Raw genomic sequence first — 12,327 nt, forward strand, 5'->3', positions numbered from 1 at the left:
ACAATAAAAAAGGATCAAATTGGTCTCTGAAATTACAAAAAAAGGGCCATGTTAGTCCTTATGTCAACTCCCAAATATGTAGAGTGACCTTTTTCTTGTACTTTCAGGAACCAGTTTGGTCATTTTTTATTGCCAGAGACTGAAAAGGACTTCGTAGATATTACCAGCGACTAAAAAAAAAGGTGTTTTCTCTCAAAATTATAGTGCTAGACTGGCATGAGTTTCCAATTTGGCGGGTGTGGTTTCCCAATAAACAGGGAAGACAAAAACCAACAAAATGTACTTAAACCCCGAAATAAATGTCGAGTCGAGAGAAACCATATAATCCACGTGACTTACACAAGTAACATTTTGTACGAGAGCGTGGAAGCAGTGAAAAAGTGACTTTGCAACAACAACAACAACAAGAACAAACACCTTCCCATGCATTTTATAAGAACAGTTCTCCTTCATGCGGGAAGCATTTCTCTGTAGAGAATCAAAACTCAGCGACAATACATATACATATATATATTGTGTGGTGAGTTTTTTTGTTTAGTTGGGTGTGTGTGTGAAGGTGAAAATGTACAAGACGAAGCTGCAGGAGTTGTGCCACCAGAGACGGTGGGGTTTGCCCAAGTACTCCGCCATGAAAGACGGTCCAGAACACATGCCAAGCTTTGAGGCCTGTGTCTCCGTCAATGGCGTCACCTTCAGTTCTCCCCGTGCCTTCAGTTCCTCGAAAGAAGCTCACAACCAAGCCGCCATGCTTGCTTTTCTCAGCTTATCTTCTCCTCCACTGGGTACCCCAACTCTTTCTCTTTCTGGGTTCTGTTTGTTTCCTTGGAAAGTTGATTATTATGGTCTTGAGGTTGGGAATTCTGGTTTTGAGAAATGGGTTCTCTGTTTTATTGGAAAGTTGTTTGAGTTCCGATTGGGACAACTTGTGTTCTCTGTTTGATTTTTTTTTTTTTTTTTTTTTCAGATTTTTGGTTGTGAGTGATCATTTTATTCAATAATCATGAAAAAAAGGTTTTGAGAAATTAGAAATTGTTTGATCATGATATGTTGCATTGGTGTTGAAGAGTCTTATGTTTTTAAATGGGTGATAATTTCTTGTCCTTGGTTTAGCACTGCTAATGACATTTTCTTGTTAATCTTCAATGATTTCATAACAGACAAACTGGAGTTCCGGTATGAAATTTAGCATCGTATTCTATATTTTATAATAACATTATTGAAGTCAATTCTGTCTGAAGGTTTAGTTATGATGCGGAAAAAATATGCTGGTAGGAACTAGTTATGCAAAATCTACTTCATGGGAGTTTTTGCCCTATATTTGTACATTTGTTCTCCAATATTTGTGTTTTGTGATCTGTCTAGACTCTTCAACACCAACAGCTGAATATGATACAAAAGAGCAAATTGGAGCAGCAAAACCACAGCACTTTCCAATTCCAGCACATTCTTCAGTTGTTATAGATGGTAAAGAATTTCTTTTCAGACTTAGTTTATAAACTAGCTATATCTTCTACCTTGTCCACAAAATTTAGAAAATTTCAGTTTTGTTTTCTGTACCAGGTGCTAATGTTCTAATAAAGAAAAGAATGACACTTTTTAATTCCATTGCTAATGGACAAGATATTTTATACAACCTCTCTATACACCTGATTGCTTTCTCTTGTTAGTAGCTTACATTCAGTAAAACTGTCTTGAATCACCCTAGGCATATATACCCCAGATCATTTTAGAAATTGTAGTTTTATATATTTTTCCCTCTTGTACTTGATAAAGTTTAATCTCATCTTTCCAAGTCAAATACTATCTCTTGCAGTTGTTTCTGGAACTTGTTCTCTCAACATATAGATCAAAAGTATGCAATGCATTTTTGTCTCTCTGTGTATTTATACTGCAATTAGCTTATGTTTCCCCAAATTTCGGGCTACTATTTTGACGGTTATTATCTCTTTCTCAATGAAGAAACACATTCCCCAATTTTCAGAGCCATAACTATTACGGCAGTTTCTGCATATATATACACAGTAACTACTAATGAACTTAAATAACACATTGTATTCTGGTGGAATCTTTTAGAAAAAGTTGTTAAGTTTCTTTCACTTTATACATTAATGTATTTGAAAATTTTATATAGTGTTTTATGATTTCTTCAAGTGAGCGTTTCCTTTCCCATTTCAACACCTACATAATAACAACAATCAACTCATTCCTCCAGATATGGATCGTCTGTGCAAAAGCCAGCTGCATAACTATGCTCGAAGGAACAATCATGATTCACCTATTTTTACATGTAAAACTGAGGGCCCGTCTCATGCCACTCGCTTTAAGGCTAAGGTTGTAGTTGATGGACAATCTTTCGAAAGTGCTGCGTTTTTCAACACTATAAAAGAGGCAGAGCATGCTGCTGCAAAAGCTGCTTTGATGTCATTGTCACTTGATATCTTTCAGAAGGCAAGTGTCCTTTGTAATTTCTGATGTGGTTTCTAATTAACATTTTTGGATGCTTTATGATCATCAAATTGATAACTTGGTGTTGAATGTCAGAGAAAAAATTTCTGAGCCACTAAAAGGTTCAAGTACCAAAAAGGAATTCCTTTTGATTTCAACTAAGTATTTCTTAAAAATTTTAAACTTTTAGCACAACAAGAAACTCCGGTTACACACAAAAAATGTAGCTAAAGTGATTTTCACACAGTTAAATTTTTAATTTAATCTTCATGCTTAAATGTCTAGCATGTGAAAGTATCTTTTTTCTTATCTTTTATAGAATATCTGTGTTATAAGATTTTTTCAGTTTAAGAATAGTTGTTGGATCTTCATATCATATATTATTTCTTGAATGTTTACTTATTATTCAATATAAAGCAAAGTTGACTTAAAAAAGAGATTTAGAATTTAATGCATAATAACCTGTTTTATCAGTAATAGTAGATCAACTGTGTTTAAACGTCAAATTAAATAGTGTGTTTGCTTGAATGTTTATCTGTTCTATCTGCTTCAAAATTGTTATAACTGAATTTCGATTTTATCCTTCTTATTTAGGCTGATTCTTGTCCCTTCAAGAATTTACTGCTGGAATTAACTCAGAGAGAAGGCTTTTGCAAACCAATGTATAAAACTATGCAGTCTGGTTCTCCTCATATTGCAACTTTCTTCTCTATTGTGGAAGTTGAGGGCAAGGAATTTCATGGAAAGGTTGCTAAATCCAAGAAACAGGCAGAACATAATGCAGCAAAGGTTGCATACATCGCTTTAAGAGAGTGTAAGTTGATTGTTTCTATTCAATAGAGTACATCTCTAATTTTGCTTTTAAGCATGTTGTAAAAGGATTGTATATAGTAGTTTAGTGAATAGGGATAAAGTCCCACATGTACATCTCTTTGATTTTCTCATTCCGTTAGTTACATAATAGAGCCTCCATTGTGTAGTAAACACACGGATTACATTAAATGCCTCTTAAGTCCTGAAATTTAACATGGCATCAGAGCCTAATAAGAGGAACCATAATCCGTGACCTTTTGGTGGACCCACTGTCCACAGAGTAAAAAAATTTTCCGAAAACTATCACGTCCATTAGTTTCCAGTCTCAGTCATTCTTCGATAGCAGCTGTCCAAGAGACTTTGACTGGCGACTTTTTTGACGTTCATGACAAACTTTCTAGAATTCAGTGATGACTTTTCAGGCATTCACTGATGACCTTTCCCAACGTTGATCAGCGACCTTCCAGCATTCACTGACAACCTTTCTGGCATTGACTGACGACTTTTCAAGCATTTACTGATGACTTTTTCAGCATTGACCAGCCAATTTCGGCGTTTGTCTGTCTGTCTAATGTGCCCAATGGCTAAATCTGGACCCTTTGCTCCTCCTGGGGTTGTTTTGACACATGTGGCTTCCAACACCACTGCTTCTGTTGAGCACACGAGTAATAATTTTACTAGTTTTCATTAGGTTCTTGATTCTGGTGCCTCTGACCACATTTCTAGTAATAAATCTTTGTTCTCCTCTATTTCTATCTCGAGTTACTTGCCTACTATCACTATGGCTAATGGTTCCCAAGTCTAGTCTCGTGGGATTGGAAAAGTTAGTATCTTTCCCTCCCATTCTATTGACAATGTACTTTATGTCGCTAGGTCACCTTTTAATCTCCTTTTTATTGTAAAGAAAAGATGGCTAAAACAATCTGATACAACTGGTTCAGATTAATGGTAAAATAAGGAAACAACAATGATTTTTGGTTCAGAAGAACTTCCTCTAGGATTTTCTTTATATTGATTACCGAAAGAAATACAAGCAAGGAACTAAGAAAGACTACACTCAGCTACAATGGAGTATTCTCCCTAACCTATAAATGAAAAATAACGAAAACAAGAAGACGAAAAGAAATGCTCAACACATTAGAGAGGTGTTGATGCTCTCCCAGTCCCAATGTCCCATTTCCATAATAATCCCTCTTCAGGCTAATATCTGGCCTAAATATGCCCCTTCAGCCACTGCCACGTCCTCATTCTTTCTTTTGTCACTACTAACAACCCCAACAACTTTTCCCTCCACATTTTCTAGACCCTTCTGTCTTACGTCAGCTTCCTTTCCAATTATTCCCCTATTCCTCTTCCTAGAATAAGTACGTAGGACCACCGTATCAATACTCCCCCCAAGACTTTCACCTTGTCCTCAAGGTGGAAAGAGGGAAATTGTTGGTGTAACCTAGCAGAATTTTCCCAAGAGTTTTCAAATGCTGGAAGATTCTGCCACTTAATTAAAACTTCTATGCGACCCATAGCATTCTTCCTCCAGTCAAGAACTGCTTCTGGTTCAACTTGTAACTCCCACACATCAGTTAATGTTGTCGGTAGGGGTTGTACCAGAACTGACAGGGAAACAACCTTCTTAATAGGGAGACGTGAAATACCGGATGAATTTTGCTGTCATCAGGTAACTCCAACTTATAGGATGCAGATCCAATGCGTGTTATCACCCTAAAAGGGCCATAAAAATGAGGACTGAGTTTTTCATTGATCCTTCACGCCAAAGACTTACGCCTATAAGGCTGCAGTTTTAAGTATACCATATCATTCACCTCAAACTCCACATCCCTTCTATGTTGATCTGGCGCCAAAAACTTGATGCTACCCGGCAAGTATACCGATCGCACAAGTAATAAAGTGGTAAATAATGTTCGTCTCCACAGGGATTGTGATTTTATATTAATTAATATTTCTTTAAATCAGAAATTGACCACCCTATGGCAGTCTTGTGTTCTTTCAACACCTCAACCAGTTTTGTCTCTTGTTCAGAAGACAATCCCTTGTTAATGATAACAGGGTAAGTCTCCTTCTCACCCAAGAAGATATACTTGAGAGTTTCTGGAAGCTCCTTCAACTCTACCTTTGGTGTACCATCTTCCTTGTCAGAATCTTTCGTTTCAAGGACTTCAAATAACTCATTTTTTCCTTCCTTGAAAGGAATCATTTCATGTACCTGAAGCTCTTCCTCAGATTGTTGAATGGAAAATACTTCTTCTTCCACTACTTGATCTAGAATATCAAGAAAAAAGCAATCGCCTTTATCAGAAGATTGTTTTATAGAGTCAAAAACATTGATGGTGATGGTCTCATCATTCATTCTTAACTCTAACCTGCCATTCACAACATCAATCATGGCTCGAGCAGTAACCAAGAAAGGTCTTCCCAATAATAGGGGCATTTCAGTAACCTCTTCCATATCTAATACCACAAAATCAGCTGGGAAGATGAACTTATCCACCTTAACAAGCACATCTTCAATAATACCACTTGGTCTCCTCAAAGATCTATCAGCGAGTTGTAAAGAAACCATAGTGGGTTTAACTCAGTAATTCCCAGAGATTTGCAAACAGATAATGGCATCAGATTAATACTTGCCCCAAGATCGCATAGTGCTCTGCCAACATCAGTGTTACCAATAGCAATTTGAATATTGAAGCTTCCCGGATCACTGAGTTTAGGTGGGAACTTCTTTTGTATAATTGCACTACACTCTTCAGTGAGTGTTACTGTTTGGCACTCCTGTAGCTTATGTTTCCTTGACAACAAGTCCTTCATGAATTTTGCATAATTTGGCATGCCAGCCAAGGCTTCAGCAAAAGGAATGTTTATATGCAACTTCTTGAAGATATCCAAGAATCTTGCATACTGCTGTTTCTGAGCGTCTTTTTTAAACCTTTCTGGGTAGGGTGCCATAGCTCTCACATATTCTGGCTTCAGCTCGAATTTCTTTTTCTCAGCAACAATTATTTGTGGCTCCTCTTCCTCACCTTTTTGAACAGATGTCTCAACAATAGAAAGAATAACCACTTCTTCCTCTACCTCCTTACCCTTTCCGGTATCTTCCGCATTTGTGGTTGGCTTTGTTGGAACTGCCACCACCTTGCCACTTCTTGTAGTTATAGCCACACAGTCATCCTTCGGATTAGTGACTGTATTGCTAGGAAAAGTGTCTGGAGTTCTTTCGGCCATCTGTTTAGCTATCTGGCCAATCTGGTTCTCCAAATTTCTGATAGAGGCTTGTGTGTTTCTAGTGTTTGCCCGAGTCTCTTCCATAAAAGCATTGGAATGTTGGGCCATTTGTCCCACTAGCTTCTCTAACTCATAAGGTTCCTTCGGTTGAACTGGCGGTGGCTGCAAATAGTTATTGGACTTGAAGTCAAGACCAGTACCTTGCACCCTCCTTTGGAAGTTATTGTTCCCAGAAGGAAAATTCTGAGTTCTTGGAACATTTTGTGGTGAAGGTCTCTGATCATACCACACACCATTTACATGTACCTGCTGAGGAGGATCATCGGCTAGCAGAGTAGGACATTCGTTGGATTCATGATCTTCCTTGCAATATTCACAGACAACTGCTGCAACTTGAGCTTGAACGCTAGAAAATTGCATCTTATCAAGCCTTGGTGTCAAGTTTGCTACCTGCTGAGATAACAAACTGTTTTCAGCCAGCATCACTTCATTGCCTTCCAGTTTAAGGATACCTCTTTTAGGCTTGGATGACATCGCTTGGTTTTCGTTGGCAGCCATCCTCTCAATCAACTCAAGAGTCTCATTTGCTCTTAGAGTTTTAATAGTGCCCCCTGCTGCACCATTTAGCACCATCCGAATCTTAGGTTTGCAACCATTGAAAAAGATTCTAACCTGACTACCAGTAGTCAAGTTATACTGAGGACACCTTCTCATCAAGTCCTTGAACCGGTTCCATGCTTCACACATTGATTCACCCTCTGATTGAGTGAAATTGGTGATATCATTCACCATCTGGTTATACTTCTCCATCGAGAAAAACTGAGCAAAGAACTTCTGTGATAAATCATCCCATGTTGAGATGCTTGCTGCAGGTTGCCTTTCCAACCAACTAAGAGCCTTTCCTTTAAGAGCAAAAGGAAATAGTCTCAGCCGGACTGCATCATTAGACACTTGAGGATGTTTTGTAGAATCACAGATCATTAGGAATCTGTTTATGAATCTATGAGGGTCTTCATCATCCTCTCCACCAAACTGAGCTCTCTCCACCAGTCAAATATTATCGGACTTGAGCTCCCAATGATTGTTGCCCACTTCAGGATGGACAATGCTCGCATTGGGTTTGTTGAATAATGGAGTCAGAATAGTGTCCATGAGTGGATTGTCAGCATCATTGTTGTGTGCCATTTTATCTTCTTCTAGCAGAATATCTAACTCGTTGAATGCAAGCTTCTTCCGAGCAAATTTTCTGTTTTTCTTCTCTGTTTTTGTGATCTCCAAATCAAGTGGAAACTCGGGCTCTTTACCTCGCATACAACTTAGAATGAGATTGTAAACAACAATGAAAAACGATTTGTAAATATGAGAAGAGTATTGTAGCTAGGAAACACTCACCATATGATCCCCGCTTATTACTTTGGATTGATTTAAAAACACTTATTTATATAAAAACTCAGATAAATATCATCTAAAATAATTAGTTAAATTCTAATCCCTTGGTAATTTAACCCTTTAACCTCAATTGGAATCCTAATCCCTTAGTAACCCCTCATGAGAATTAAGCAATGAATACGATAATTAAAACATCCGCAATTAACATACATCTATTCCTAGCATGCATACTAATCGTTATCTTACCCCCTTTCAAGATGAGAACCCCAATATTCCTATCTAGGGTTCTAACCCTCAGACTATTATCAACTATTAAAGTGATCAATTCTAATAAAGAAAATAGGAATTACGCACAGAGTAATGATAAAGAAATTTATATAAACGAGAGAAAATAAACCAATCCTTCGTAACAAGGGTTCATATAAGGTTTGTGACCCTAACTACAATAAAGAAAAACTTAGCCAACCAAATTCATGGCTAATAAATCAATATTCAATATTCAATGGGATGAAAGAATGAAAGATGAAAGAATGAAAGATGATCAAGAATTCTTCTCCGAAGCTCTTCTCCTTCAGCACGACGGTCTCCTTCGGTCTAGATACCTAATTCTGTGCTGAGCCTCCTTTTTATAATACTCTTTTAGGTCTTCCAAATTTACCCTTTTAGACAAAACATAATTGCAGTTTCGCACGCTGACGCTCTCAGCGTCAGATCCACGCTGTGGGCGTGGTTGCCTCTGGATTCCCACGCTGTCAGCTTGCTATCCACGCTGTGGGCGTGGGAAGAAGGATAATTTTTCACGCTATCAGCGTGGAATCCACGCTGTGGGCGTGGTAGCCTCTGGTTTTTCACGCTACCAGCGTGACATCCACGCTGTGAGCGTGGGTCTTTACTTTGGCAAATTCTCATTTTTCTCCAGATTTGTTTGCTTTTCCTACAAGTTAAGCATAAAATCAGTCGAACAATTCTGAAATTGGAATTTAAGCAAAGCAACGCTGAACATTGCCTTTTGACTGAGAATTAACCCATAATCTTTCTCTTTTTGGCTTGAATTTACCCATGTGCTGAAGGCACATCAATCTGCTTGCAGCTTCATCCTGTTTTGAGCCAATACCAATGCTGCTGTAAGTCATGGAGAATAGCATCCCTGTTCTGTAACAACCTGGACACTTCATCTATTGGAGAAATTGCGAAATACGAACGTAATAATATGGGTGGGTCACAGCCATAAAGTGCTTTAAAAGGTGTGGTACCTGTTGAATCCTCATAAGAAGTATTGTACCAGAATTCAGCCCAATGTAGCCATGAAGGCCAAGTCTTGGGCTTAGGACCACACAACCATCGCAAATAGGTTTCTAAACAACGATTGACCACCTCGGTTTGACCATTAGACTGAGGATGGTATGCAGTGCTAAACATGAATTTAGTCCCTGTACATTTAAATAATGTAGTCCAAAAAGAGCTGAGAAAGACCTTGTCTCTGTCACTCAGAATGGAAGTAGGGAATCCATGAAGCCTTACCACTTCCTTGATGAAAAGCAATGCTACCTCTCGGGCTGTATAAGGATGAGCCAAAGGAATAAAATGGGCAAACTTAGATAAACGATCCACTACCACAAAAATAGTGTCAACCCCTTGAGCTTTTGGTAACCCTTCAACAAAATCAATTGAAATGTCCACCCAAACATGAGTGGGTATTGGTAGAGGTTGTATAAGTCCTGCTGGAGACAGATTTTGGCATTTATTTTGCTGACATACAACACAAGCTGCCACAAATTGCTTAATTTGCCCTCTCATACCCTCCCAGTATACCAACGCTGCCACTCTTTTATAGGTACGTAAAAAACCTGAATGGCCTCCAATGCAAGAATTGTGAAATTCATCTACGATAACAGGGATGAATTTGGAATTCTTTGGTAAAACCAATCTTCCCTTAAAAAATAAATGGCCACCGCATAAAGAAAAACTTGGGTGAGCCTTAGGATCTGTTATTAAACCCAACATGATGTTACACAATTTCTCATCTGCTTGTAACTCATCGTTCAAATCCTCAAACCCAATTGGACAAGTTAGAGCTGGGAATTGTACCCGGCGGGACAACGCATCAGCAACCACGTTCTCCCTTCCAGGTTGATAAAGAATCTCAAAATCATAGCCCAATAGCTTGGTAACCCATTTTTGTTGTTCTTCACCTAGCACCCGTTGCTCCATTAAGAATTTCAGGCTCTTTTGGTTTGTTTTAATGACAAAATGACGTCCCAATAAATATGGTCTCCATTTCTGAAACAAAGATCATACCAGAGTGTTGGGATACTCAGATGCTAATTAGGTAGGTTGCCCCACTGATAGAAGATCCATTTCTATATATTGTGTCTTTGTTGGAGATAACTTGGTTTCCTAGAAAAGAAAGAAAAAGAGTATAGTTGGCAAATCAAGTGCTGAAGCAGGATATCGCTCCATGGCCACAACCACTTGTGAACTCATCTAGTTAAAACAACTACTTAAGGAACTCAAGTTTGGAGACACTGGCCTAGAATATCTCAATTACGATAATCAAGTTGCCTTGCATATTGCTTCCAATCCGGTGTTTCATGAAAGAACCAAGCACATTGAAATAGACTAACAATTTCTTAGAGAAAAGGTCCTCTCAGGAGATATAGTCACTAGTTTTGTTAACTCAAATGGTTAATTAGCTGATGTATTCACTAAGTCTATGAAAGGGCCTCGGATAAATCACATATGTAACAAGCTTGGTGTGATCTATATTCCTCAGCTTGAGGGAGAATGTTGTAAATAGGATTGCTTATAATAGTTTAGTGTATAGGGACAAAGTCTCACATCATGTACATCTCTTTGATTCTCTCATTTAGTTATTATATAATAGATCCTTTGTTGTGTATTTAACACACCGATTACACTAAATGTCTCTCAGGTCCTGATATTAAGCAATGCATAAAAATAACAACGCTGAGGTAAAATTATGATAATAACATGAACATTTTGTCTTTCTAGTAAGTCTACCTATAAGGCCATATAAATACTGCGAAAATCATCATTTTATGATCTAGTTGATTGACAGACTTAGTAGCCGATTCAGCTGATTTTTCAATTCCTCTATGTTAAAACGATGCAGATTCAGCTGAAGCGGCTTAGGATGAGAAAATAATTAATTAAAGGAAACTCATTGCTCCTTTGCCTATATGCTGTAGCATATAGCAGAATATGATTATGTTCTGATAAAATACTTTTGTCTCGCATAGGTGGATTTAATATTGATGCTGCTCCTTCGGCCTCTCTCATAGAGAACAATGCAGTACAATCAATTCAGAGTTCAGACATTATTAAATCCAAGCAGAACCTCAAACATGAAGGTCTGTTTCTTTCATCTTTAGGCAAAACCATATCTTATCAAGCAATTCCTTGAATGTGTAAGTTTTTAAAGTGGCAAAGTCCAGGACCCTAACCAGTAACCGTTGTCCATTGTATGGCATTCTGTTCAAACAGATGAACTTTCAGAAGTGGACTTAAACAAGATATTACCTGGTAACGTCAAAATCAGCAATGAGGTGTACAATCCATCTTTTCTACAGCCCTCTGAGGAAGACATGATGAGCAACAGGAGCACGTCGCCATTTTCACCAAAAATTTCATCTGCAGTTTCACAGCTTGACCTTTCTTGTAAGTCAAATTCAGGGTCCAACAAGGCAGAGATTCCCAAACCAAGTAGTTACCTGCTCTGTAACAGGTTCAAGGTGTATACATGCTTCCCAGACACTCCATTCCCTAAGGGAATCACAGTGCTACCTATTAGTGACAATAAGTGGGTTGCTGTGAGCCTGGAATTCCCAAATGATAAAGATCTTTGATTTTACTGAAAAGCTTCATGAATTTGTTTTAAGTGTCCAAAAAACTTGATTTTAACTGTATGTTACTCCTAAGGAAAACTCTTGATACTTATTTATAATGTAGATATTGCTAGTGTCTTTTGCTTATAAACGCCTATGGTCCTATGAAAAAGATATCGTGAAATTATAGTTTTAGTTTAGGAGACCTGAGAAGAGAAAATAAGGGAGAAAGATTGGAAATATGGGATATAATTAGAATTAGATCAGCATGGTCACTAAAGTCGAAAGTGATGATGCTGATACATTATATGGTTGGCACACTGCCATGAAAACATTATTCTAGCAATAAAAAAGAAAGTGTTATGGTGTTAAGTTGCGTTTGCCAGTGTACAAACTCAGTTTATATGGGCCCAGTTTTATCCCCAAGATTCTGAACAGACCAAAATTTTCTGAGCCAGAGTAGACCCAAACATGCTTGGCTTTGGGATGGGCCAGGTTTAGACAGGCATGTTTCAAATGAATGATTATAACTAATGACTGATTAATTGAATGATTTGCTCCAAGGTCTTCAAGGGGTTTAGATGACAAGGCAAAATGA

At 38.0% G+C, this 12,327-nt stretch overlaps 1 protein-coding gene and 1 non-coding gene across 2 annotated transcripts; both read left to right on the forward strand.

The window, feature by feature from the left end:
* Window positions 1-562: 562 nt before the first annotated feature.
* On the forward strand, window positions 563-11,750 carry LOC133301352 (double-stranded RNA-binding protein 1-like). Its single transcript, XM_061500979.1, has 6 exons — window positions 563-782; window positions 1,363-1,464; window positions 2,213-2,448; window positions 3,040-3,259; window positions 11,145-11,211; window positions 11,381-11,750. The coding sequence occupies exons 1-6, from the start codon at window positions 563-565 to the stop codon at window positions 11,748-11,750; spliced, it is 1,215 nt and encodes a 404-aa protein (XP_061356963.1).
* On the forward strand, window positions 7,184-7,289 carry LOC133301355 (small nucleolar RNA R71). The gene has a single exon (XR_009750178.1). It is a non-coding gene; the product is annotated as a small nucleolar RNA R71 (small nucleolar RNA).
* Window positions 11,751-12,327: the final 577 nt, after the last annotated feature.

Source organism: Gastrolobium bilobum, unplaced genomic scaffold (genome assembly GCF_033153095.1).
Source record: "Gastrolobium bilobum isolate Gb01-03AN ecotype WA unplaced genomic scaffold, APGP_CSIRO_Gbil_v1 utg7287, whole genome shotgun sequence".
NCBI classification, from domain to species: domain Eukaryota; kingdom Viridiplantae; phylum Streptophyta; class Magnoliopsida; order Fabales; family Fabaceae; genus Gastrolobium; species Gastrolobium bilobum.